At 44.0% G+C, this 23,633-nt stretch overlaps 2 protein-coding genes across 3 annotated transcripts in view; both read left to right on the top strand.

Annotated features, from left to right (window-relative positions):
• The window catches only part of ADPRHL1 (ADP-ribosylhydrolase like 1), a 27,166-nt gene extending 15,842 nt beyond the window's left edge, over nucleotides 1–11,324 (top strand). The window contains exons 5-8 of one of the 2 annotated variants that reach the window (XM_051623786.1): nucleotides 2,373–2,500; nucleotides 6,411–6,543; nucleotides 7,533–7,686; nucleotides 11,201–11,324. In XM_051623786.1, the coding sequence (XP_051479746.1) occupies nucleotides 2,373–2,500; nucleotides 6,411–6,543; nucleotides 7,533–7,686; nucleotides 11,201–11,324 (539 nt within the window). Of the gene's footprint in view, nucleotides 1–2,372; nucleotides 2,501–6,410; nucleotides 6,544–7,532; nucleotides 8,030–11,200 lie in introns of those variants that run through there. The other variant, XM_051623796.1, reaches the window with a different exon arrangement.
• On the top strand, nucleotides 11,276–23,633 carry LOC127386532 (uncharacterized). The gene is made up of 2 exons (XM_051623714.1): nucleotides 11,276–11,362; nucleotides 13,464–23,633. Exons 1-2 carry the CDS (start codon nucleotides 11,346–11,348, stop codon nucleotides 17,806–17,808), a joined length of 4,362 nt encoding a protein of 1,453 aa, XP_051479674.1. The 5' UTR covers nucleotides 11,276–11,345; the 3' UTR covers nucleotides 17,809–23,633.

The following is a 23,633-nucleotide window of genomic DNA, read 5'->3' as shown; positions in this document are numbered from 1 at the left end:
TTAGTGTGAGCAAGCTCCTCCCTGAGTGGCTTTGCAGCAGGTCCCTGTCACTCCACCCGGGCAGGACCCCTCAGCGTGGAGGTATGCATGTTGGACTCCTGAGGCTCCCTCTCCAGCTAGTGCCCGTATTGTTGAGCTTTGTCCTATTTTGGTTGCTGGAAAAATCTCCTGCGTTAAAATTAAGCTCCTCGGCTGGTGAGATGCACTGCAGTGAGATCCTGCCAGAGTCCTCCAGTTTTAGAAAACTCTTTTTTAGCTGCATTATCCCCTGTGGATAACAAACACAGTGTTCTGTGGCAGAGGGCTTGACTCAGCACCCCTCTCTGGTATTCAGTTGTGATTACTTGCCAGCTGATCCCATGGACCTAAATGTGACAGTGGTCTCAGGCTGGGCTCGTGGGATGGGGCAGAGCCTCAACAGGGCTGGTGCTGTGGGACTTCTGACCATGCTAAAGACTGTCCATGCAACCAAAATCTCCTGCAACTGCGCAATCCCTTTGCTTCCAAGACTGTGCATGAGAGTAATCACACTTCCTCACTTGTTGAGGTGCTACATAGAAAACATTAATTTTTGAGGCATCCTTGTTTTATAGTCGTGTGGGAAATAAAAAGCAAACAAACGAACAAACAAAAACAAACTACAAAGAAATAAACCTGCCAGGTCACCTGCAGTTCTAAAAGCAGCCTTGCAACCAGCTGCTGGAGCAGGTGTCAGTAGTTCACTTAACCAACAACAGTTTCGTCATGTGTATTTTTTTTCCATGAGATGATCTCCTTGGGCTGATTGCTGTGAGTACACTTTCAGTCTGATTTTCTAAACATCTCTCTTTTTTTAGGGTTCTAGTGCATGACTTCCTTGTAATCAGGGAAATCTGGGGCATGGACTCAGGAAAAGGGCAGCTGAACATTCCCAGGCGTACAGAGACACATGATTGAAGGCTCATCCCTGTCTGGCTCTGGGGAACTGGCAACCTTGTGAAAGTATCAGGTCCTACAAGGCAGCTTGGATGTTTTTACATGGAGCTGAACTGCTCTAAAGATCTTAATTGCCAGATAGGGTCACCTGTATGGCATTAAAGGAAAAGAAGCAAAATCAGATCACGTCCTTCAGAGGAAGGGTTTGGTTGCGTGTGTGCTCCTCAGCCACCTGCAGAACATGACAGAGCAACTGAGCAGGATGGAGACTGGGAAGAAGCAGCAATGTCTCATTTTATTTTAAACTGTACACCAAGAGTCCTGTACTGAATTGCTAGTTGGCCTGGACATGCGTAGAGCTCTTGCCCATCTCAATGATTTCTAATTCCTCACCTCATCCACTTCCTAGGGTTTCACTCAGGCCTTAATTCTGCAGATGTGTGCATATGTATGTGTTTAACAGCTTGGTGTGAATTATGGGTCTTTTTAAGCCTTTATTAAAAGGTTGAACCAGAGCATAACTTGAAAATAAACCAGATTTAATAAGATTACTTACATGTGCGAAGTTAAACACTATTAGAAATGCTACTCCTAAAGTGACAGAAAAGGAAAATGACCTGCGGTTATTAAAAAAGGCTTATTTGTACGGGCACATACAGCAGATTTATATGTTGTTTCTCTTTTCACTACATTTGATATGACTTATTATACAAGCAAATGGGAATGTTGGTTTTCCTACTAGCCTTTTTCTGAGACATCACACAGAAATACTGTGAGAACAGAACAGAAATACTGGAGAAATTACATAAATAAAAACTGGTAACTGAGGTAAAAGGCAATTTGCATTTAGGACATGCAAGATTTTTAGATACCTTTTATTCAGAGTTGACAGAATATAAAAATTGTTTGGGTTTTTTTTTCTTTTTGTTGACTCATCTTTTTCTTGGTGTGTTGCTTAATAAGTTCTCTAAAAAGCTCATCTTTATGTATGTTAATGTAATTTTATTATGCCATACAAATAGCACAAGATTCTGAAAATATTTTCTTTCTTTCTTTCTTTCTTTCTTTCTTTCTTTCTTTCTTTCTTTCTTTCTTTCTTTCTTTCTTTCTTTCTTTCTTTCTTTCTTTCTTTCTTTCTTTCTTTCTTTCTTTCTTTCTTTCTTTCTTTCTTTCTTTCTTTCTTTCTTTCTTTCTTTCTTTCTTTCTTTCTTTCTTTCTTTCTTTCTTTCTTTCTTTCTTTCTTTCTTTCTTTCTTTCTTTCTCTTCTGTTTCCAGTTAAATGTCCCACTTCATATTAAAATGCACAGTTAGTATATATGCCTATTTAATGTGTGTCACTGCAAAATACCAAGTTTCTCATGGCAGTCAATACCATCATTTTCTTTAAAATGTATTTAAGGAGAACTGAAGCTGTTGCCAAGATTAAATACTACATCATTAATTTCTTTTGCATTCAGAATATCAAGAGCACTGGTTTTACTTTGAAGCCAAGTGGCAGTTTTATTTGGAGGAGAGAGAAATCAATGAAGAAAATCAGAATAAACCTGTCTTTCCGGACAACTATGATGCAGAGGAGAGAGAAAAGGTAACAACATCTTCATAAAGCACTTGGGAAGGCTCGGGTGTTTTCAAAGAGGGGTATTTTCAAAGAGACACATCAGTATTGTTCAACTGTTTCCAGTGCCAGAACGTTTGGGAAGTCTTTAAATTTTTTTTTTGTAAAAGTTCAGGAAAAATAAAAAGCCCAACTTCCATCCTTGTCTCAGGTATGTGTTAGTATAAAAAAGCAGTTGCCATTGGTCAAAGTGCTGCTGCAATGAGAGGAAACAGTGCAGAGTGGCAGAATTTAGTGGTGAGATGTCTTGACTCCCAGAGCAGATACAAAACATAAGCCATGGCTATTTGAGAGTGGAAAAGTCCGGGGGCTCTTATTAAAGCCTAATGGAGCCGTGGCCCAAGTCCTACAGAAATCCCTCTGGGTACTAGTAGGTGGACTTGATTATGGTCCCTTGAGCAGAAAACAGCTGTCCTAAGCAAATCCCTGCCAACAGAGGCTATGCCCAGGCTAGTTTTAAGTGTCTGGAGAGATGGTGTTTCACCACAACCCATGAGATTCTGTTTTATAGTGTACATGATCTTTCCTTCACCTCATGACTTCTGGTTATATCTTCTTAAATCAAGAGAAACAATGTGTCTTCTTCCATGGTGTTTACAGCTTTCTGATACGTGCTGGCATCTCCCAAAGCTCCCCACTTAGCAGCTAAGCAACAACTATGTGGTTCTTGTCACCTTTTCACATAAATCAATCCTTTCTTCCAGACTATTAAAGCGTCTATTCTGAGAAGTCCCTTACTATATTTTTAGGTGCTCCTCTATGCAGTGGAAGGTGCCAATGGAAGATAGATTGACTGTGGATAATAAGAAATTGCTCACACTAAACATAAACATTTCAGTTTTCTTTTATTAATTCAGTGCCATGAACTTGCTACTGGGGTTTTGCTCCTCCTAGTTCTACTGCGAACAAAATTTGCCTCCATTGCCCAAACCCAACTAGTTTGGCCTATTGAGCTATTCGTTTCCATGAACAAGAAAGGAAAATGTTGCTTGACCTTCCAACTCCACCATCGGCCAGAGATCACTGACAGAAGTTGAGAGACTTAATTTGCTTAGAAGCCAAGTGTGCTCATAGCCATGGAAAGAATAAATGAGGAGACAGTAACTATTCTGCCTGACCTTTTCCCCAGGAGTGCTTTCCTTTGCACTCCCTACAAACCAACTGGCTACTTGTGTCTGCAGGCATAACAGATTGTCTTTCTACAGACAATTAATAAGGGACCAATGTCAGGCATCAGTCTCACCAACAGGTCACTGTACATGTGTTCCTGCTCAACCAGACACACCTTTCTGCAGGAACATACCAGCTGCAGCAGACATGAAAAATGTGGCTTACACTGATCTGAATTTGTTGCAAAGGCAATTTCCCTCTCTAAAAACACCCCTACACCTCAAAATGCTGACCAGCAAAGAGCACATTCTGCATAAGCAGGCATAAAGCTTAAACTGGGAGATAACTAGAAATATGGGAATAAAATACAAATTATCCCTTCTTGAATCATAGAATGGTTTGGGTTGGAAGGCACCTTAAAGATCATCTAGTTCTGCCCTTCCTGCATGGGCAGGGACACCTCCCACTAGACCAGGTTGCTCAAAGTCCTATCCAACCTGGCCTTGAACACTTCCAGGAAGGGGCCATCCACAACTTCCCTGGGCAACCTGTGCCAGTGTCTTGCTGCCCTCACAGTGAAGAATGTCTTCCTAATATCTAATCTAAATTTGCCCACTTCCAGTTTAAAGCCTTTACTTCTTGTCGTCTCGCTACACACTTTTGTAAAAAGTCCCTCTCCAGCTTTCTTGTAGCCCCTTCAAGTACTGGAAGGCCACTGTAAGGTCTCCCCAGAGCCTTCTCTTCTCCAGGCTGAACAGCCCCAACTCTCTCAGCCTGTCCTCACAGGAGAGTTGCTCCAGTGCTCTGGTCATTTTCATGGCCTCCTCTGGACTTGTTCAAACAGGTCCATGTCCTTCTTATGTTTGGCGCCCCAGAACTGGACACAGTATAAAAAGGCAAATGTAAGACACATAGTTTTTCAGTGATATGCATTTGGAACTTGTTAGATGCACAGCAAATAGGCAGAAACTGCTCTCTTGTGCTGGACACTAAGTGTGACAAAACAAGAGAGGACCCAAGTAGAAGTCATCGAGGCAAATTATACTATGAGGATCTCATCACCTTAAGATGGAGTTGCTTGAAGCAAGCACTATGAAAGGATCCAGAAAGGGAAAAAAATGGATGGAAAGGGAGCACTAGCCATCAGCAGGTCATTATCCTCACTCCTGGAGGGTAAGGAGGACAGAGGCAGCTGTAATTGCTGACGGCAGGGCTTTACAGCAAGGAAGGGACAGGTGAATTACCTCAAGGGCTTGGCAGCAGCTCAGTCCTTCAGCAGGGAGTGTTGCCACCCCAGTCTCAGCACTCAGTGCTGCCAGTCCCTGCTGGTGCACCTGCAGTGGGGAAGCAGGGCTGGTGATACATCACAGGGCTGCACGAAGGTGCCGGAGTTGAAAGGAGGTTGCACTTCTGAAATGTTCAAGAAGTGCTGCCTTGGTGCAGTCAAGTCCCCCCAGGCTGGGTGCCGAGGGCAGCTATCCCTAGTGTAAAGTTGTTTCAGCAAAGCAAGATAACATCAGACGTGTGCAGAGCATCACCCATCTTAAAGGCTTAAATGGAGCGACACTTGAGCCGCCCGCCCGCACGCCCAGAATAGCATCTCCACGCTTAGTCCTCCTGCCTGTGGTAGTATTACATGTGTGTCACGACTGCTCCACCAGCATCCAAACTGCAGCAAGAAAGCTGCAGCAGTAAGTTGCCATGTGTCTAAGGACAGCGTGTAGACATAAATGCTCCCTGTATTTGGTAAAAAAATAACAAGATGTAGTCCAGCTCTACCTGGTTTGATGTATATGCAGATAAACCGCAGGGAAGTATGTGGTGGCTGAGGTGAAAGTGAGTAGCCAGAAATGCAAACACTTCGTACCTGTTGCAGAAGCCAAGAGCCAGCCAAGCACCAACAATTCAACTTACCGTAATGCAACTTTTAACTTCAGGAAAGCTTCCCATTTCCTTTAAAGGAAGGCAATTTTTACTATAAATTTATCAGCATTGAGTCCATTTGGGGATTTTGGGATGGAAAAAGTGAATTCTATAGGTACCTCCTTTAGAGAAAATCTGGTTTTCCTTTGCAAACCTCGCTGTGGCTTTTGGGTGTTTTTTTCCTTCTTTCGTCTCCTGCAGAAGAAATATCCATTACATTTGCAAATTATTTTCCTTCTTGTTCAACAAATGCTTGTAGAAGAGGAGAGAAAAAGCTTGGCAAGAAAAAGTCTGAGAAGGGAGCTTGAATCAATGTAGTCTGAAATTGCACCCCTAAAGAAATTACTGAATTGGAAGTTTTTCACACACATCCATCCCACCCACTGAAACTTGGCTGAATGAAACATTTGCAGGTGTGTGACAAGGGGAACTGAGAATATTTCCAAGAGGTAGGAAGAGGACTGACAAAGTAAGGCCTTTACAAGCCAAATTTTTAAAATGATAAGGAATTTCTTGGGTGTGAATGTAGAATCCATCCTGGTCTCCTTTTTGTCATTCCTGGCTTGCTTAAATCAATCACAGCTCTTGGCCTGCTAAGACCTTGGTGCACTAAACTGGGGTGCAGGCACATACCTGCCTCTTGGGCATCCCCTAGGATGTGGTAGCTGCTGCTGTGGTGACTCATCCCACCACGGAGGCATCTGTGCAGGCAATGCAACTGCCTGCCTCCCTTTTCCAGAAGGATGAGCTACTCCCACCTAGCCAGGGAGAAGCCACCCCAGTATAGCTGTGTGCCCCATGTTCCCACTTCCAGTGCCCTGCCCTGACACTTCTGTCTCTCCCACAGACGTACAGGAGATGGAGCTCCGAGGGCCGGGGGGGAAGACGAGGCCATGATGCCCCCATGATTGCCTACGATGCCCTGCTGGGCTGCGGTGGGGACTGGACAGAGCTCTGCAACCGCTCCATGTTCCACGGAGGTGAGGGTCCCCCATGGCTCCTGCCCCCCTGCTCGGAGGTGGGAGAGAGAACGCCTGGCCACTGGTTGCCACTCTCGGCCAACCTGCCATGCCATCTGTTCTCTCTGCACTCCTGGTTTGACTCCCTAAACCCCCCTGTTGTGGTGGCAGCTGCCATGAAAGCTGCTCACGGTGCTTTTCAAATGTTGCTCTGTCTAAGTCTCACAGTTTTGAGAGGTTCAGGAGAGCTAACTCAAATATGACTTAGTAAAGGGCTGGTAGCTTCCCCCACCAAAATCACAGAATCATAGAATGGTTTGGTTGGAAGAGACATGAAAAATACTCTTAATTCCAACCCCCTGTCATGGACAGGGACACCTCCCACTAGATCAGGTTGCTCAATGCCCCATCCAGCCTGGGCTTGAACACTTCCAGGGATGGGGCAGCCACAACTTCCCGGGGCAATCTGTGCTGGTGTCTCACCACCCTCACACTAAAGAATTTCTTCCTAGTGCCTACGCTTTTAACTGCACATAGTTAAACCAAGAGAGCTCACAGGCCCTTGCTGTAGAGCTACTCACTGTGACTAGACGTTTCAAAGCACGTGCAATGCCATGCTGTGCTGTTTGGAAGGAAGGTACGCACCCCAATCCAGGACATTTGCTGTATGGCAGAGACTCTTGCAACTACTCTTCCCTCCTTTTTTCCTAGCAATAACTTGCTGCTTGTAAGGGCTTTTGTTTTGGAGTGGATTTTCCCCAAACCAGATGAGCTCCCAGCCCAGGAGCGCACGCCACAGTGGCGTTGCCATGCGCTTGCCTTGGCATCGCACCCTTCTCAGCATCCTCACCTGGCATGGCCAGACATAGGACACAGGCTGGTGCAAGTGACTGACCCAACATGCCTCCACCATGGCAGTGTAATATTTGCTCCTCTGTGCAGCAGGTTTTTTTGGTTGTGGACAGGAAGGTGACTCTAAGAGGTGATTGCAACTGTGCTTAAACCCGCAGGAGAAAGCGCGGCTACAGGGTCTATCGCCGGCTGCCTGTACGGCTTGGTTTACGGCCTAAGCAAGGTTCCCAAAGGCTTGTACCAGGACCTGGAACAGAGGGAGAGGCTCGAGTACTTGGGCGAGAATCTGTACCGACTATCCATGGAGGAAAAGTAAAGCAGTTTCTGCCATTTTTCTATAAAGACTATCTCGAACCCTGTAGATAACTGACAGATGTTCATAGCGAAGGAAATAGCTGAGAGTTAGTCTGAAAGGCTGTATTTAGATTGTGTGCAAGCAAAGATAGCTGAATTATTCAAGACTGATTAGATATTTATGGCCTTTGTGGGTTTTTTTACAGATGTAGGGTTTCTTTGAGCATACAGTGAGATTTTTGAGTATATAGTGAGATAATCTCAAATGACAAAAAGATTTTAAAAACCTCTTTTGAATTATTTCAGTCTAACTCGCTATAATACCACTTCCTAAAAAGCCAAGACCAGTAATTACAGATACAAAATTAATTTTCAGAACTAATGCTTTCCTGCAAAACTAATGGTAGTAACCACTTATGGGGATGTTCTCTGTATATTTGACAATCCTTTCACCACTGCTGTTTCTCTGTGTTCTCAAATCTAATGTGTCTGTGACACATGTAAACCTAATGTCTCATGGATTAGTTTTTAATGAGCCACTGATCCCCGCATCAGCACTGTGGTGCAAGGTATTGTTACATTAGAAGCTTTCAGAAAAGGAAAAGCCAACACTAAAAATACCTGCAAGGAGCATCAAAGCATCAGTGTGCCTGATATTTCTGAATTACACTTTTATCAGTCTTCAGAACAAAAGGGTTTTTTAACCATAACTGGCTTCAATGTTTGTAAATAAATTAATCTTACACTGTTTTCTAAGCATCATTATTTATTTTTATATTGAGCAGATTGTACATTGCTGTATCAGTATCAGAATTTTTGGTTGAGGTTTTCAAGCAATTGTAATAGGTCAGTGTCAGGCTGTGATACATTTCACAAGTCTGACCATCACAAAAATCCCAGGAAGAAAACACAACTGTTTTACCTTTTTTCTTTTTCTTCTTTTCCTTTTACTTTTTTTCTCTCTTTTTCCCTTTCCCTGTTTTCCTTTCCTTGCCTTGCCTTGTCTCTCTTCATCCCCCATCTCATTTCTACAACTTCTTTTACCTTTTCCTTTTCCTCTTTTTCTTTTTTTTTCTTCTTTTTCTTTGTCTTTTCCTCTTTTCTTTTTATTTTTTTTAAAATTTTTATTATAATTTTTCAAGAAAACCAACAAACTATGATTCAGTTAAAGGTTGCAAACAGCAGACAAAGTAAATAGTTGGCCTCGGTGAAGGAGGTTCTGATGTACCTGCACAAATCTGGAATCCTCAATGAAATGACACAGAAGAAGTGAGTGCAAAATTTGTTCCTAGTGTTTAACTTACTATTTTACCTCAGAAATTCAGAAACTGAGATCTATGCAGCACTTTCTGATCTCTACCATGAGTGATTGCCTTTGTGGTGTTGGTTTCTCCTGTATTTCTCCAGCTGCTGAACTGCATTTTTAAAGACAGCTAAAAATACATAAGTACTTTCCTACTCCTTTTTCCATGTAAGCAACTGCTGGAATCATCACTGGGATGCTATGTGGCAGAAAGAGGAGCAGGTGATCCCTGTCATTATGAATAGCAGCCTGCATGAAAATATGCATATGAAAAGGTTTTCTGACCTATGAGCTACTTCAAACACTGTTTTAGCATGTTTTCTCTTTGCAGCTTCTCAAAGTCCTTTCTTGTTAGCTTTGGAGACGTGTTAAACCAAAAGGAGCATTTGTGTCAGTAGCTTTTGATTTAAGAGAATGCCAGGATTTTCTAAAAACATTCCTTCTAGTTTAGCATGCATCTAGCATACCTGTAATAAATTCAGCAATAGAGAAGAGAAAAGAACATAATTAAGGTAGGATTTTCTCTAGTACTTTGTCTTTTCCTCTTCCTTTAGAAAAAAAAAAATAATCAAAAAAGGCATGAAGAGCGCTCTTAATTGTTCCCACTTTACCTTCTATCCAAGCCGGGGAGGCCCAAAAGTGTTTCAGAGACAAATATGATAATAAGTTAGAAGGACCATTCCCAAAGACTGAAGCAATAAAGCACCACTTCTGCAGCAGCTGAGGTGAGCAGCACACTGGCCATCATTTCCCTGAAAACTCTGCACAGTCTGGCGCATTGGTCCCAGCAGGCAGAGCTGCTTCCCTGGGCTCTGGCAGCACATGGAACGGGGCACCACACAGAGCTGGGTAGTGATGAGATGCCCAGGGACAAGGAGGCCTCTGGGCTGCAGCACCTCTAGCTCTCCAGCTCCTGACCATTTCCCTATAGCTAACCAACAGCAAGTCAGAGCCATCCGTCTGTTTCTGGCAGCTTCTGCAAGTTGGGAAGTGATTTCCATTTTTTTGGGGCCTGTCTTTTGATGATGTTTCCGTAGTGCTGCCTCCTCATGCCCGTGCTCTATCCTGAGTACTCTTCCTGGACCAGGCCTTTGGGCTTCTGGGATGTGCAAAATGGTGGTCAGATATTAAATACGTAATTCAAAGTCAAGTAACAGGGCTTTCTCTTCTCCACAGCAGACACAGTAAAGCAGACACGCCCCGCCGCCGTATGCTTTTAGCAAACGCCATGGGATGCCACAACCCCCCCACTGCTCAGCAGCCTCTGGAGCCCCAGCAGAGTGGGAAGGCAGGAGTGGGATGGGGCAGGAGGGTGAGGGCAGGGCTGAGGGAGAGCGATGGCTCCGCTCGCCCCGCTGCAGCACGTCGGGTCTCCTCCGCTCAGTGACACCAGGTGTTGGCTGCAGAGGTTTCCAAGGGACAGGCCAACCAGAGGGGTAGGGTTGCACTGCTGCCCGTTAGCATATCAGGCTGTTGCCACTCTGATGCTGCCATGATAAGTGTCACCAAAGAAGCTATAAATAAGTAACTCAGCTGACTGTCTTACCTATCTGAATTATTCGGGGGCCCAGAAGACAGGAAATTTTTGAAAGTGGCCTTGCTTCCTCTGGAGGTCCAAGTGGTCTGTCCTCCAGACACTGAAAACCACGCAGCAGAAACGAGCAGCACGTTGAGGCAGCATCAACTACATCATAATCTGTGAAAATCAGCATCTTAGGGGGAGGAGGCTGAAGCCTGCCCTCGACCGTTTCACAGCATCAGGGAGGAGCCCAACTATCTGCCTTGCCATCTGCAGTAACTCACACCACTAGGAAGTGACTTCTGCTGGTGTGGAGTCCCCTTGTACCTGGGGGGTACCTGACCAGTTCCTCCTGGTCATAGATGGAAATAGAGTTGGCTACCTGTAGTTGATATAGAGGAGACTGTATTTCACTGATAAGTCATGTAGTTTAAGAGCAGCAGGATACAACTTTGGAAAAGGTAGTGAAGAAACACTAGGGATGATGTCTTGGCCGGTTGAAAATGGTCGTCGTGCTCCCAAACCTGAGGAACCCTCCACCTTTGCCCTCCTTCCCCTAGGTAGAAGCATGGTGTTTTACAAACACTGGGACAACACAGTCTCACCACTACCCACATTTTCTGTGGTGGGCTCAGAATTCCGTGTCATTGCACCCCAGCCCTTGCACAGAATGCATTTTGGATTTACAGAGTCATGATACTGGTTTGCAGGTGCAGTCATCTTGGAAGAACTGCAGATGCCCTAAAAAGGTGCCATAGCTGTTTGCTCATCTGCTGCTGCTTGTTGGTGAATATGGATCAGCACTCAACCCATGCAACATGTCTTGGTACTTAGGACAATGCAGTATTCCCACAAATGCTACATTTCAGAAGGTATCCTGCAAGAGCATTCTAACATATTTTACCAAAAGAATAAAAGCAAAACTTCAACAGAGCTCACTAGTAATATATTTTAATGAAGCTGTTTGGATTTGATAGCTCGTAAGTGATTAATTACCTTGAATACTCCTAGTAAAGAAGGTCTAATCTTCTTCCCTTCACAATGAATAGTAGTTTGGCTGTGCTGACCTTACTAAAAGCAGGACTGGTCCATATTTTACTCTGGCCATTTATTGTATCCAAAGTAGTCTGGAAGGGAGATGTAAGAGGGGCATCAGGTTCTACTGTTGTTCTTAGAGATCAGAGACAACCCTGAATTATGCTGGTTGTTGGCCCTATGTGTGTTTCTGAATATGCCAGGCACTTTGTAGGTAGGAGAGGGGTGATATTCTGCCACAGCCAGGTCTCAGTTAAAATATCAGCAGGCTGGCTATAGGAGGGGGAGTGAACCAGGATATTTTTAGCCTAAATCACACCCTGAACTCTGGTTTCATTCTTTATTCTGAAAATTCCTGTAGTTGTGATGAAAGGGGATCTCGGCATGACACGGGACTCTTGCTTCCTTGACTATGGTCAATTCAGAAAGGAAAAAGGCAGATGTTACCGTGTGGGAGCATGCACCTGTGCTATGCTGAAATACGGTTATTCCCAATCAAAACCTATAAAGTATTGTTTGTCACACTAGACATGAGCCAGTTGTCACACTTTTTTCTTTTATTGGCCTTTAAAAATATCTACAAAGGCAGTATAAATAGACTTTCTTCCATTCAAGGTGGCAACTTCATCCCACTGCTAAGGGGTGTAATTTTTAATATGTGCACTTGAAATGCAGCCAACTAGAATCCAAATGTCACTACCCGACTGGACAAGGACTAACCCCCCGACTTTGCAAGCAGCCTCCATAATATCACAGTGGGGGGCCAGGTCCAGTTTCTTCCAGAGTCCATGTAGTACCAGCTGCTGGGGCACAGCTGGGCCTTCCCCAGCCTTTCAAGGCTGACACTCCCTAAAGGATGAGCCTCTTTGCAGCCTTCCTTCATTTACTACATGTGGGCTTAGTTTTAACAATTTTTTTGTTCCACTCTGCTCATAAAAATTAATCCCCTCCTGGTATGCAGGCTGCATTCTGTGCATGAAGCTATTTCACTGCACAGTGAAGTAACCCTGCAGCTTTTGGTGGTGTCAGAAAGCTGACACCTCTTGCGTTTTTTCCCCTCCAAGCCCCATCTATTGTTATTGACTTCACACTGCAGCTTTTGTGCTGAGTTCAGTATTTTATTTAGTAGCTCATCCACACCAATTAAAGCATTGCCTAAATCCTCAGCTGTCTGAGGGCCTAATTCTTCAAACTCAAGTGTAAGTCCAACATACCAGCTTTCTTGCTCTAGATTAAAGGGGCTTGTAGTCAAGGGACATTGCCAGGGTTGTTGTGGTGATGATGTATTTGACAAAGCAGATCTAGGATCGTAGTCCTGATGTGGCATTTTACTGCTATCAAAAAGCAAATCAAATAAATCGTGTGGGATTTTTTTAATTCTGGAGAGGTAACTACTGACTTCTAACCTGTACCAACAGCAAAAACTGTCAGTGACAGATTTGTGCTTCTCAGCCTTGCTTTAATGGTTTTGAGTCTGTTTTTATAGCCCAGAGGCAGAACTGTTTTCATGCTAACTGCATTCTCATCACCTTTATCTTTGCCTACACTTTGCCTAGCAGGAGAGGAAAACACCTTTGAGGTTGCCCTTGCACTAGAACATGGTAATACTAAATGAGTGAGGAGTGGCACAGAGGAGATGGGGTCACCCTGGCTGGCATTGCTTGTTGCTTTCACTGGCCACAAAACACAGAAGAAAGTCAACGGTGCCATGTGGGACCATGTGAAGCTCTGCACGCTCCTGCCACGCCATGCCTTATGAAGCTTGTAAAGCACTTTTCTTGCTTTTTAACAGGCCACTAACAACAACTCCCTATAGAAGTTCTAAATTAAAAGTATTTCTTTCCATTTCATGCACAGCAGCATGCCGTGAAAGCAAAATAAGGAGGTAGCAGCTATGTTGGTGACTTGAAAAGAACATGCGTGTTTTCTCTTGCACAGCACCAAAAGCACACGCTTTTGCGGAGAGGATAAGATGCTGGTAGACCCTTTGGTGCTGAAGAAGAAGCTCAATAGGATGGCTACAGAGCAAGGGGCCTTTGCAGTTCTCAGCAGCCTGCTGCTGTACGTCACCGAGCTCGCAGCCGGCGATCCACAGCTCAGCAGCAAGAGGACAAAATGGGCAGAAGGTAAAGAAAACAAGGTGAGTTATAACCAGCCACGTCCAGATAAAAGCAGGGGCCAGCATCCAACCAGATTTCAGCTCCTGCGGGCCAGGTTTCTAAACAACAATCGTGAGCCATACACCAAGAAAAGAAGAGAAGTTGGCAAACTCGTCATTAAAGAGAAGCTGTGGATGAGCAGGGCTGGAAACAAGCTGGATAGGAGCAGAGACAGGAAAGGAGACGGAAAAGCGGGGGAGGAGGACACCAACACAAGGACCAGCGAGAGGGCCAGGTGGAGCAGCATGACTGGGAAAAACACAGTGAAGAACATCCTGAAGAAATTTTTAGCTGCTGAAGAAAAAGAAGCCAAGGAGAACTCTCCCGGCTGGAAAAAGAAAGGGCCAAACAGCGGTTTGCCAAAAATAGTCAACAGGAGTTCAGTCCTGTCCAAACTGAAGGAGCAGTTTGAACAAAGTGCTCTCTGCTCAGCCACAGAGGTGAGAGCGTCTCTTCTGCCCAAAGGTGAGAAAAAGACAAAAAACTTCCCAAGCAGAAAAACTATTCGAAAGCCAGAGGTCAGAGTGCTGCGCACGACAGCAATGACAGCAACAGGGATAAACAGCCCAGAGTCCCAGTACTTGGTCTGCTCCACAGTCCCAGTGCCCAGACTCAGCATCGCTACCAAAATTAACCATCCTTGGAGCTGGTCGAAAAATAGTGCCGTGAAACAGCCTTTCGGTCAGGACACACCACTGAAGGAAGACCTGGGGTCCAACAGGGAGCTTGGTGAGAACACAACACCAGCCAGTGCAGCACAGGACAGGGTGAAGAAAGAAGAGTTCCTGGTGGAACCCAAGGCCATGTTTGATGCAAAGGATAGTGCTGAGGCTAAAATAGATTCCACAAAGCAAGGACCTGACCTTAACCCTGACCTAGATACCTCTTCTACTTCCTGTAAAACACAAGCTGTTGCAGACTGCCTTCCTCCCTTGTCTGAACATAGTCTAGACTGTGACAGGAATAGCATGCTGGCCGGGCCTGATACATCGTCAGTATTAGGGGCTACCAATGCTGTGCAACATGTTAAGGAAGCCAGTCCATCTTCTAGCTCACCTTACTCTAGCACAGCTGGTGGATCCCACGAAAAAAGTCCTCAGGATGCTAACGCAGGCGAGATCCCTGAAATAACTATGTACGTGCACAGTTCAGAGGAAGATGATACAGAGCTCATGCAGCCAGAAAAGAATCCTTTCTTTACAGGCCAAAAATGTTCTCCAGAGCTGAAAGCATTGGAAAGCATTCTGCCATTTCACTCTCCAGGAATTCAAACATCTTGTGAAATCGAGCCTCCAATGCAGGACAGACAGATAACTCTCCTAACACCAGCTTCTGCCAAAAGACCACCCATAGTCCAAAAAGAGGCACCAGGTTTAAGAGGCAGATTCTCTGAGGAAGCCAAAGAAGGAGCAAAACATCACACTGAAGACAAAATATCCTCTACTTCTAGCAAAAATTATAGTGATGTCCCAGATGAAAAGGAAGAGGAGAATAAAACACCCGACAGCTGGATGCAAAATGAATCCAAAACCAAGCAGCCAGAGCCTCCTCAAATGCCCAGCCTAGAGACTAACTTTGGTAATTACCATGCTGACACACCGAATCCAGATATAAATCAGAGCAAACACACACTCTCCTCAAATGAGAGCCAGGAGCAGAAGCCAGGTGCTGCAGAAGAAGAGAACGTCTCTTCTTCTTTGGAAAAGACACAAAACCCTTTGACAGGTGACCTTATGAAGCACAGCTTCTACACTGCAGAAGAAGATTTGGGGAAGGGCAAATTATCTTCATCAAATGAAATTTTGACCCATGCAAACAATCAAGTCCTAGACAGGAGTACCTTGACTGACCTGGAGACCTGTCATAATCAATCCAAATCTTTCATTAAGCATGAAGAGGGCACTGCAGATGAGATGTCCTGGCCTGACTCTGAGGCATGGCAGTCACACTTATCTAATCCTTTACCAACACAAGTGAGTGGGATTGCAGGGCAGAGAATCCATCACACTCTTGGAAATCCCCCATCTCTTCTACCTGTTGATCTGGTGAGACAGGGAACTGGTGGTGTGGAAGAGGAGCATGCCAGCCACGGCTGTGAGAATCACCCACTACCCTCTTCAGAAGATTTGACAGACTCTGGAAACAATACTATGGTGGAGAAGAAAACTGAACGTGATTTCAAGAATCAAATTCTGTCCCCAAATGACACAACAGAAAATGAAAACTCTGCAGCTGAAGAGACAAATACATGTCAGAACTTTGAGAATTGTCTTTCACTTTCAACCAAGAAGCCAGGCAAACAAGAAAATAAAACCATGCTAGCAAGAAAGCCTCTATTACCCTTGGAGAAGAACCAAACACCAACTTCAGGTGATGCCATGAAGCAAGGAAGTGATATGCTGAAAGAGAACCCATTTCCTTCATCAACTGAATCGGTCCTGGACCAAAAGAAGCGTGGAAAAGGTAGTAGTGAAGCCTCCAAACATAAAAAGGGTATGCTCCTGTCATCAGGTGATGACATGAAACATGAGAATGATAAGATGGAGACAGAGGAGAAAGAAGAGAGAAATGTCTTGCATAAATCTGAGGAGGCAAAAGTATCCACACCAAGTGGTATGATGGATCATGATAACTCTTCAAACGAGAAGAATGCTCGTAGACTTCAAACATCCCAGTTACCTTCATCAGAGCATGATACCAACATTAAAGGAGTGGAAAGTACTGATCTGAGTTTGAAGTGTCTAACACCTTCAAAAGATTTTGTGAAAGACGAACATGATCTGTCAGTAGATGAAAACATCTGCGGCAATAATAGGGAACACCACCTGTCCTCATCAGATAAACCAATGAAACTTGAAAATAGCAGGACAGAGCAAAGAAACATCAAGTCAAACTTCAAAAATTATTTATCACCAACAAAAAACATTACAAGGCAGGACAATAAGACTTCTGATGAGGAGAATATGCTTCCTAATTGGAAAAAAGATCCAGTGCAGCACAGAAAGAGTCGTGAAGGAGAGGGGAATACTCTGTGTGATCCTAAAAGTCAAATACCATCACTGAACCCATTGGTGAAGCAAGACAAGAAATCTTCCCCTCTAGAGACACAGAAGCAGACGTGTTCAGGTGACTTTGTAAAGCCTGAAATGAAGCCAGATGAAAAAAAGAATAAACATATCTCTGAGAAGCCCCATTCACGTTCTTTAAAGAAAGTGCTTAAGCCTCAAGAAATAAACTCTTCAGGAGAGAGGAAACAAAAGACACCAGCAGAGGAGGACATCAGGTCACCTGAAACAAAGTCTGTAAAAGAGACTGATAAACACCACCATTCTGGGAACCATCAGTCAAACTCAAAGTCACATCCTTTGAGTAAAGCAGCAAAGCCTGAGAAAAATGTTCCAGGAGGAGAAAAACAACAGAGTGTTCCTGGAAGTTTAACAAAGCCTGATGCAAAGACTGTAGAAGATAAAAACAAAGATCTAGGTTCTGGGATGTACCAGTTGCAACCTTCAAATTCACTCGTGAAGCCTAAACAGAAGAACATGATGGCCAAAAAGAAGCAATCAACACCACCAGCTGATGAAAAAGCAACATATAAAACTGGTAGTCCAGAAAAGAAGAGTGGACCTGAGAGAAAAGAGAAGTACCAGCTGCGCTCTTCAGCACAAACAGAGAAGCATGGCAATGATGGCTCAGGGAAGGAAGACCCTGTAGACAGCTATCAAACTCCACTGCAAAGTGATGGCATAAAATGTAAAAGCAGTACTGTTCCAAAAGCATCCAGTTCTTCTAATACAGAGAAGTCCCCCAAATCATCCCCAGTTCTTGATGCATCAAAATATGAAGAAAATCCTATGGAAGATAGGAGAAAACAGCCTGGATTAAAGAAGTACCAAGCGGTCTCATCAAAGAATTTGGTGAAACATGAGAAAGATGTTGCTGAAAGGGAGGGGAGCTGGCAGGCAGCTGGCAAAACAAGTGGCAGAAAAGCAGAACTGGAGGACTGCTCTAAAGCAGCGTCATTCCCAAAATACACAGCGGAAAGCTACAGTGAAGGACCCTTAGAGACATCTTTCAAACCACTGATCATTAGAATAACTGACACATTTAAACATCACAGCTAAATAATACGGCTACACCTTAGGCAAGAACTTACAACCAATCGTGCCACAAATTCTCTAAGTCTTTCTTTTTTCCTTCACTCTCCAGGGCATTACATGACCATGTTTTAATCACAGGGACATTGATGTGCATCTATCTGAGCTGGGCTTTTTTCCTTTCTGAAACATTTGCCTGAAGACATGAACTAAATTAATCACTGCAAGTGAATTAACTAATCAGTGAATAAATAATCAGTTTATAAATTAAATATGAGAAGGGCTTTGAGATCAGCATGAATTCAGCCTTGCTCCAGACTCTCCTTGCTAGCTAATGGGTTTTGTTTGTAACAAAGACGATTGTTCAGGGTGAACTCTATTTGTATTTACTTATTCTAATGAAATTCTGCTAGTACTTCTTCCAGGAATGGTGGTAGGCAGCGTAAGCTTTAATTATGTCAAAAAGCACTTGTTCTAAGCTCTGCCTTTTCACAGATTAATGGAAACTGTTGATCTATTGCTGCACTGAGTGACACCGTTAGTAAAAGTAGTGAGGGAATGAGGGAAATGCTTCATTTATCTGCAGAGAAATCGTCAAGGCACATTGATGCTACAAGAGGATTTACTGTTAATGCAAATGTTCAGCCTCATTAATATTAATATTGAAAAAATAGTGATTTAACCTCCTCTGAAGCTATTTGCACTTTGGCCATACACTGTATGCATTATTGCTTTCAAGACACAGCTTTTCAAGGGGTTCTTAATTACTGCAGATGAACACGCAACAAGTGTAAGAGCTTGGAAAAGCCCCACAGTGAAAGGCCCTGAGGACCCCTCCTGAGGACAATGTAAGCCAGAGAGATCCAACACCTTGCCAGGGCAATTCAGCTTTTCCTGGGACATCTGTTCCACTTCAAATCCTGGAGTGCACATACATGAGGCAGGTGCCACAGCTCTCATTAAAAGTCTTAGGAAGTGTTTGTTTTATAGCACAATGTGAAACAGCAGTATGAAGCAGCCAGTGTCACTGAATCCTAACAATGTGATATCATTTTTTGTGTTTACAGTAAAAATGGCTTCTGCACAAAATTTGCACATGATTAATCTAGTTTTGGAGAAGTGAGGGCAGGGTGGCTGCCTTGGGTGTTGTAGCAAAACTGTGATAGACAGAAAAATCGTAGGGCACCACTCTCCAATACGCCAGTTTAGCTTAGTGTTGTAACCACACGTTCAGGACAACATTTTCTGGGGAGGAACCCTAAAGGTGTATCCTAAGGACCCACTTTCAGAAAGCCACAGATCCAGAAAGAAAGTTTACTCAAGTGAGGTCCTCTTCCCCCATGGCAGTGTCATCCCTTTAATTGTTAAGACACTCTCCAGGACAGTGCTCTGGACAGCTGGGGCTGGCTGTTGCTCCATCTCAGGTTGGCAGAGCGCCCCAACCCTCTGCCAGCAAGGGAATGAGGACAAGAGCAGGCTGGCAGCAGGCTGAGATCCAACCCCTTTGCCAGCACAATACACACGAGTCACATACCTGACAACTGCGCTGGCCTGGCCAGGGATACTGCTGGGAGGTAGATGGGACACGAAGATGGTGTCCTCTGACTGCTGAAGAGGCTTAGGCCTTGATTTCTTTTCCCTCACAAGACGTCGAAATGAAAGGACTCTCACAAAATGGAAATCACCTGTATTTTAAACCAGTCCTCAAAACAGAGGGTAAATACCATTTTTTGGTGGGACAAGACTGCCCTTCTGCCCAGGGGTGTGTCTCACCCACCAAGCTTTGAGGAGCCTGCAGCTATGAAGGCCACTTTGTACTAAACTTAAACTGTAATTTACTTGTTATTGTCCATGATTTCAATTCCCACTTGAGAAAAGTGCTTACAACACAAAGCATTTGCACCAGACCTGAATAGTAAATTCTGTATTAGCTGGATTCTCCTGCCAGCAGGGGAGAAGCTATTATAGCTATTCTTGTTTTAATGTTTTAAAAGAAATTTAAAGGGTTGGGGTTTTTTTGCCACTTATTCACATCTGGAAAGATCACTAACTTGTCACAAATTAAAGAGCTTGTCCTGTCTGCCAGATATTAATTAGGTACCATGCAGGAGAGGTAGTCAGTGCATACCAGCAGGCCCTCAGCTCTTCCAATTTATACGTGTAATGTCTGTTTTTCTCAACAGAGAAACAGCACCAGGAGGCCAAGCACCCTCTGTTCAGGAAAAGACAGGCAGAGTCATCTTGTGGGGGTTAAATTTTAGGTTGCTACATGCCTTAATCTCTGCTGGTAAAACATAAATCATCCATCCAAGTCTGTTCCTCCTTGAAGTGCATTTAAAACATGACAGAGATTTGCACTAAATGAGGGTAATGCCTCACTTAAACCAATCACTGAGGGTTTTTTTCAGGAGCTGACACAATTAATCCTCCAGGAAAGGAGAGCGTGAGGCCATATGAATTCCAGTAGCAATGGCTAGAAGATCAGTACAAGACTGGTGTGTCTTGCAGTCAACAGCCCAAAACATGCCACTCCAAGCTGTGCTGGCAGGAAATTTAGCACTGGTGATAAGCAAAGAAATCTCAGGTATTTCAGGAAGAACAGGAGTTCAAGGAAGAGTATACAGATCTAAGCCAGCTGTGTCAGAAGGTGAGCAAACGGCCAGGCTGTAACCCTGGGGATATCCTTGGAAGGATATGCAACAGAAAATAAAGCTTCATTCCCAGTGCCCAGGAGTCCTTCTCAGCCTCCTTTGCCTAGGGAGGAGTGGCCCTGTGCCTTTGCTCTCCTTTAAGCACATCTCCCACCTTGTCAAAGGAGGGTAAGTGGACAGCGCCCTCCCAGGCTACTATTCCACTTTATCTGAGCAGGAAACAGGTATGTTTGATGCTTCTGTCTGCACATCTCTTGGCTCTCGTAGTTTTGCACAATGGCTGTAATTCGGTAGAGTTCAGCTTTTCCCCCATACTACAGCCCTCTGCTTTACTAAAATGCATTTCTCAAGACTAGCATCTCTCAAGGTCACTGAAGGAATTAGGTCCTTAGCCCTCACTAAATGTAGCAGGAATTTTTTTGTTAGTTTTAGTAATGCTTCCTTGAAGCCGTGGCTTAGCTACACGTACGGACAGAAAATCAAAACCAGGCAATGCACAGTGAAAATAAAGAAAAAACAATCCCCAGGCAGAAAATGTTTTTCAGCATTACCCCTCTGTAGTGACATGGTTTGAAACTTCAGATTCTTACAGAATTAGCCTCTCAGGATGAGAGATTTTTTTCAGGGGACTGGGCAAAATGAATGACAATGTCACTTTCCAGGGTGTAGCCCATTGCATTGGATTCTTCAAAGCGTAGCTTTCCAGGAGTTTTTGAATGCCTGAATAAAGGAGGTTTTTAAGGGAAATCTTAACTCCAAGCTGGACCTGAGGCAGCTGAAGAAGCAGGTCTGAGGTGGGGGATCAGTGGTAAGTGATGGGGTAGAAGGTTGGGGCCAGCAGAGAAGCCAGGCAGGCTTTCAGTAGCAGCCATCAGTAAAAGCTTTCAGATTGTCCTCCCTAATTAGGCCATAGTAAAAAGCTCCCCTAGCACTCCACATTGGCAGGACACCTCTCAGGTGGGCTTAATAGTCTGGGATTCACAAAAGGATTGGTTTGGGGTGTTTTGAGTAGCCAAGCACAAACCCAAAAAATCGTGCTCACAACTGTGGTAGTAGCACAGTCCCCTTCCCACACTTCAACATGTGTCTGTTGTCTCCAGCAGCCCCACTCATTCTCTTGTATTTCTGACTGAAGCCAGCTCTGGACTGTCAAATAACTTAGTAGCTTATAAGCATCCTCTAGAGTTGTGTCTTAGACAACCTTTAACAAGTTGTGCATGACTAAAAGCATAGACCAAGACCTTAAGTTGTACGACTCATCTCAGGTTTTGCCCTTTGTGCTTTCTTTGGATGTCAATGGAGCTGGTAATAGAAAAGGCCTCATACTAAAATGCAACGTTGTTTCCCCCCCCCATTTTAGCTTGTTTCATTTCTATGTGCAGCCAGCAGATCTCAACACAAAGGGATAATTCAGCACAGTAAAGCATCTCTCCTAGCCTCGAGATCCCACAGATGACATCCCTGTGCTGCTGGCAGTAGAAACGCTCCACCTAATGGCTGGATTTGTAAAGCAGGTTGCAAGCAAGCACTGGTGAATGAGGAATAGTCGGGAAACTTGGGGGACGGCTGCTTCTCTTATTGCTGTGGTGGTAAGGACTGCACACCATCCAAATGGAGCTTTTCTGGGTGAACAGAGAAATCCTTACGGATTTGGGAGTGGGAGATTGCTCTGGAACAGTAACAGAAATCTGCTACCTGAGAAATAAGCACAAAGGTGTTATTATCAGCTACTAGCAGAAACAGTTTTAACTCCTCTACTCACTATGTGGTTTCCAAAAGGCATCATGGTCTCCAAGCTTTATTTGTCTTTTTCATTTCCATGAGAATTTCTTCTTATAGAATGAAACATTTTTCACTCCTTGATGAGAATGTTAAAACACAGGAAAAGGATCTTGCTGGGTATCTGCTTTCCTGCCAAGTAAAAAAATTGTTGTATACCGAAAAGTCAAAGAATCAGCAGGTCAGTATTTTACTTCTTATGACCTGAAATCATTTTGGGAATTGCTAGACACCTCCCATTATGACACTTGGTTTGTCTCTAACATGCCTTCAGTTGCTTGTATTTCACTGAGCTGCAGGTGCAAGAACAACTTCATAAGATGGTAGTATTTTCATTTGGCCAGCAAGCATTACAGCAGGCTTTCAGTGGTGCATGTCACACAAGAGCAGAAACACACTGCTGGAGGAAAAGCTGCCTGAGATAATAAAGCTGTAAAAAGCTATCATGCACTGAACTAATTATCCTCAAAAAGCCACCAAATAGCTGTTAAGGCCTCTATTTTTGAAAATGACTCGTGAGTCCAAATATCCAAAGTGGGACACCTTACCAAAGAATACAATTTTTTGGGGAAGTGCTCAGCACTTGCTCTCTGAAAATCAAGTGACTTTCATAAGCTGCCTCATGCTAGGCAGCCAAAGCCGTTTCTAAAAAGTTGACCCAGATTTCTGAAATACAGGAGAATTTCACAGACACCTACTTGCCCCTTCATCTACAAAATGCTCACCACAGCCCTGTGGGTGAATGCAGCCAGTGCAGTTTGCTTTCATCACAAGGAATTGCAACCACTTTCTGCAAACTGCACAGCTTTTTGGGTCTGCACTACAGCAGTTGCTAAGGCAGTCACTCTGGCCCTTGCAGGGAGGGGAGAGGGCTTTCATATGGTTGAGATAAAGAAGGGAAGTCTTTCCCCTAGCTGTGTTTCCCAAGGTTTCTGGAAGGAATCGAAGAAAGAAAACTCTTGGACACTGCACAGCCAGTCCATCCTTATTGTGTTTGATCAAGTTACAGCATCAGAGGTAAACACATGTCCCTTGGGTTTCCTACCAATACAATGAACTACCCAAAGGCAACCCTGGATTTCTCCCCCTGGTTACTGAGATCTTTCATTCTTCCAAGGAATGGGAACAGTGTGGCTGGCAGTGGTTCAAGCACCCAAACAAGGTCCCACAATATGTTTCTCAGCTCTAACTGTCTCCAGGTTCCAGGAAATTTATCACAGAAGAACAGAAATCCCCCAAAGACATCTTTATTAACTCATTTAAATTACACCCATCATGTAACATGGAAGTCTGTACCATTGTCACACCGTACAGATTTCTTAATAAAACAGTTTTCCTTCTTAGATGGGTTATTTATTTGTACCACTGAGTCTTACTTGTGTGTCAGGACGATGAAAATAATAAAAGCATACAAAATAACAA

The sequence above is a fragment of the Apus apus genome, chromosome 1 (assembly GCF_020740795.1).
Source record: "Apus apus isolate bApuApu2 chromosome 1, bApuApu2.pri.cur, whole genome shotgun sequence".
NCBI lineage: Eukaryota > Metazoa > Chordata > Aves > Apodiformes > Apodidae > Apus > Apus apus.
This window is presented reverse-complemented; position numbering and strand designations above follow the sequence as displayed.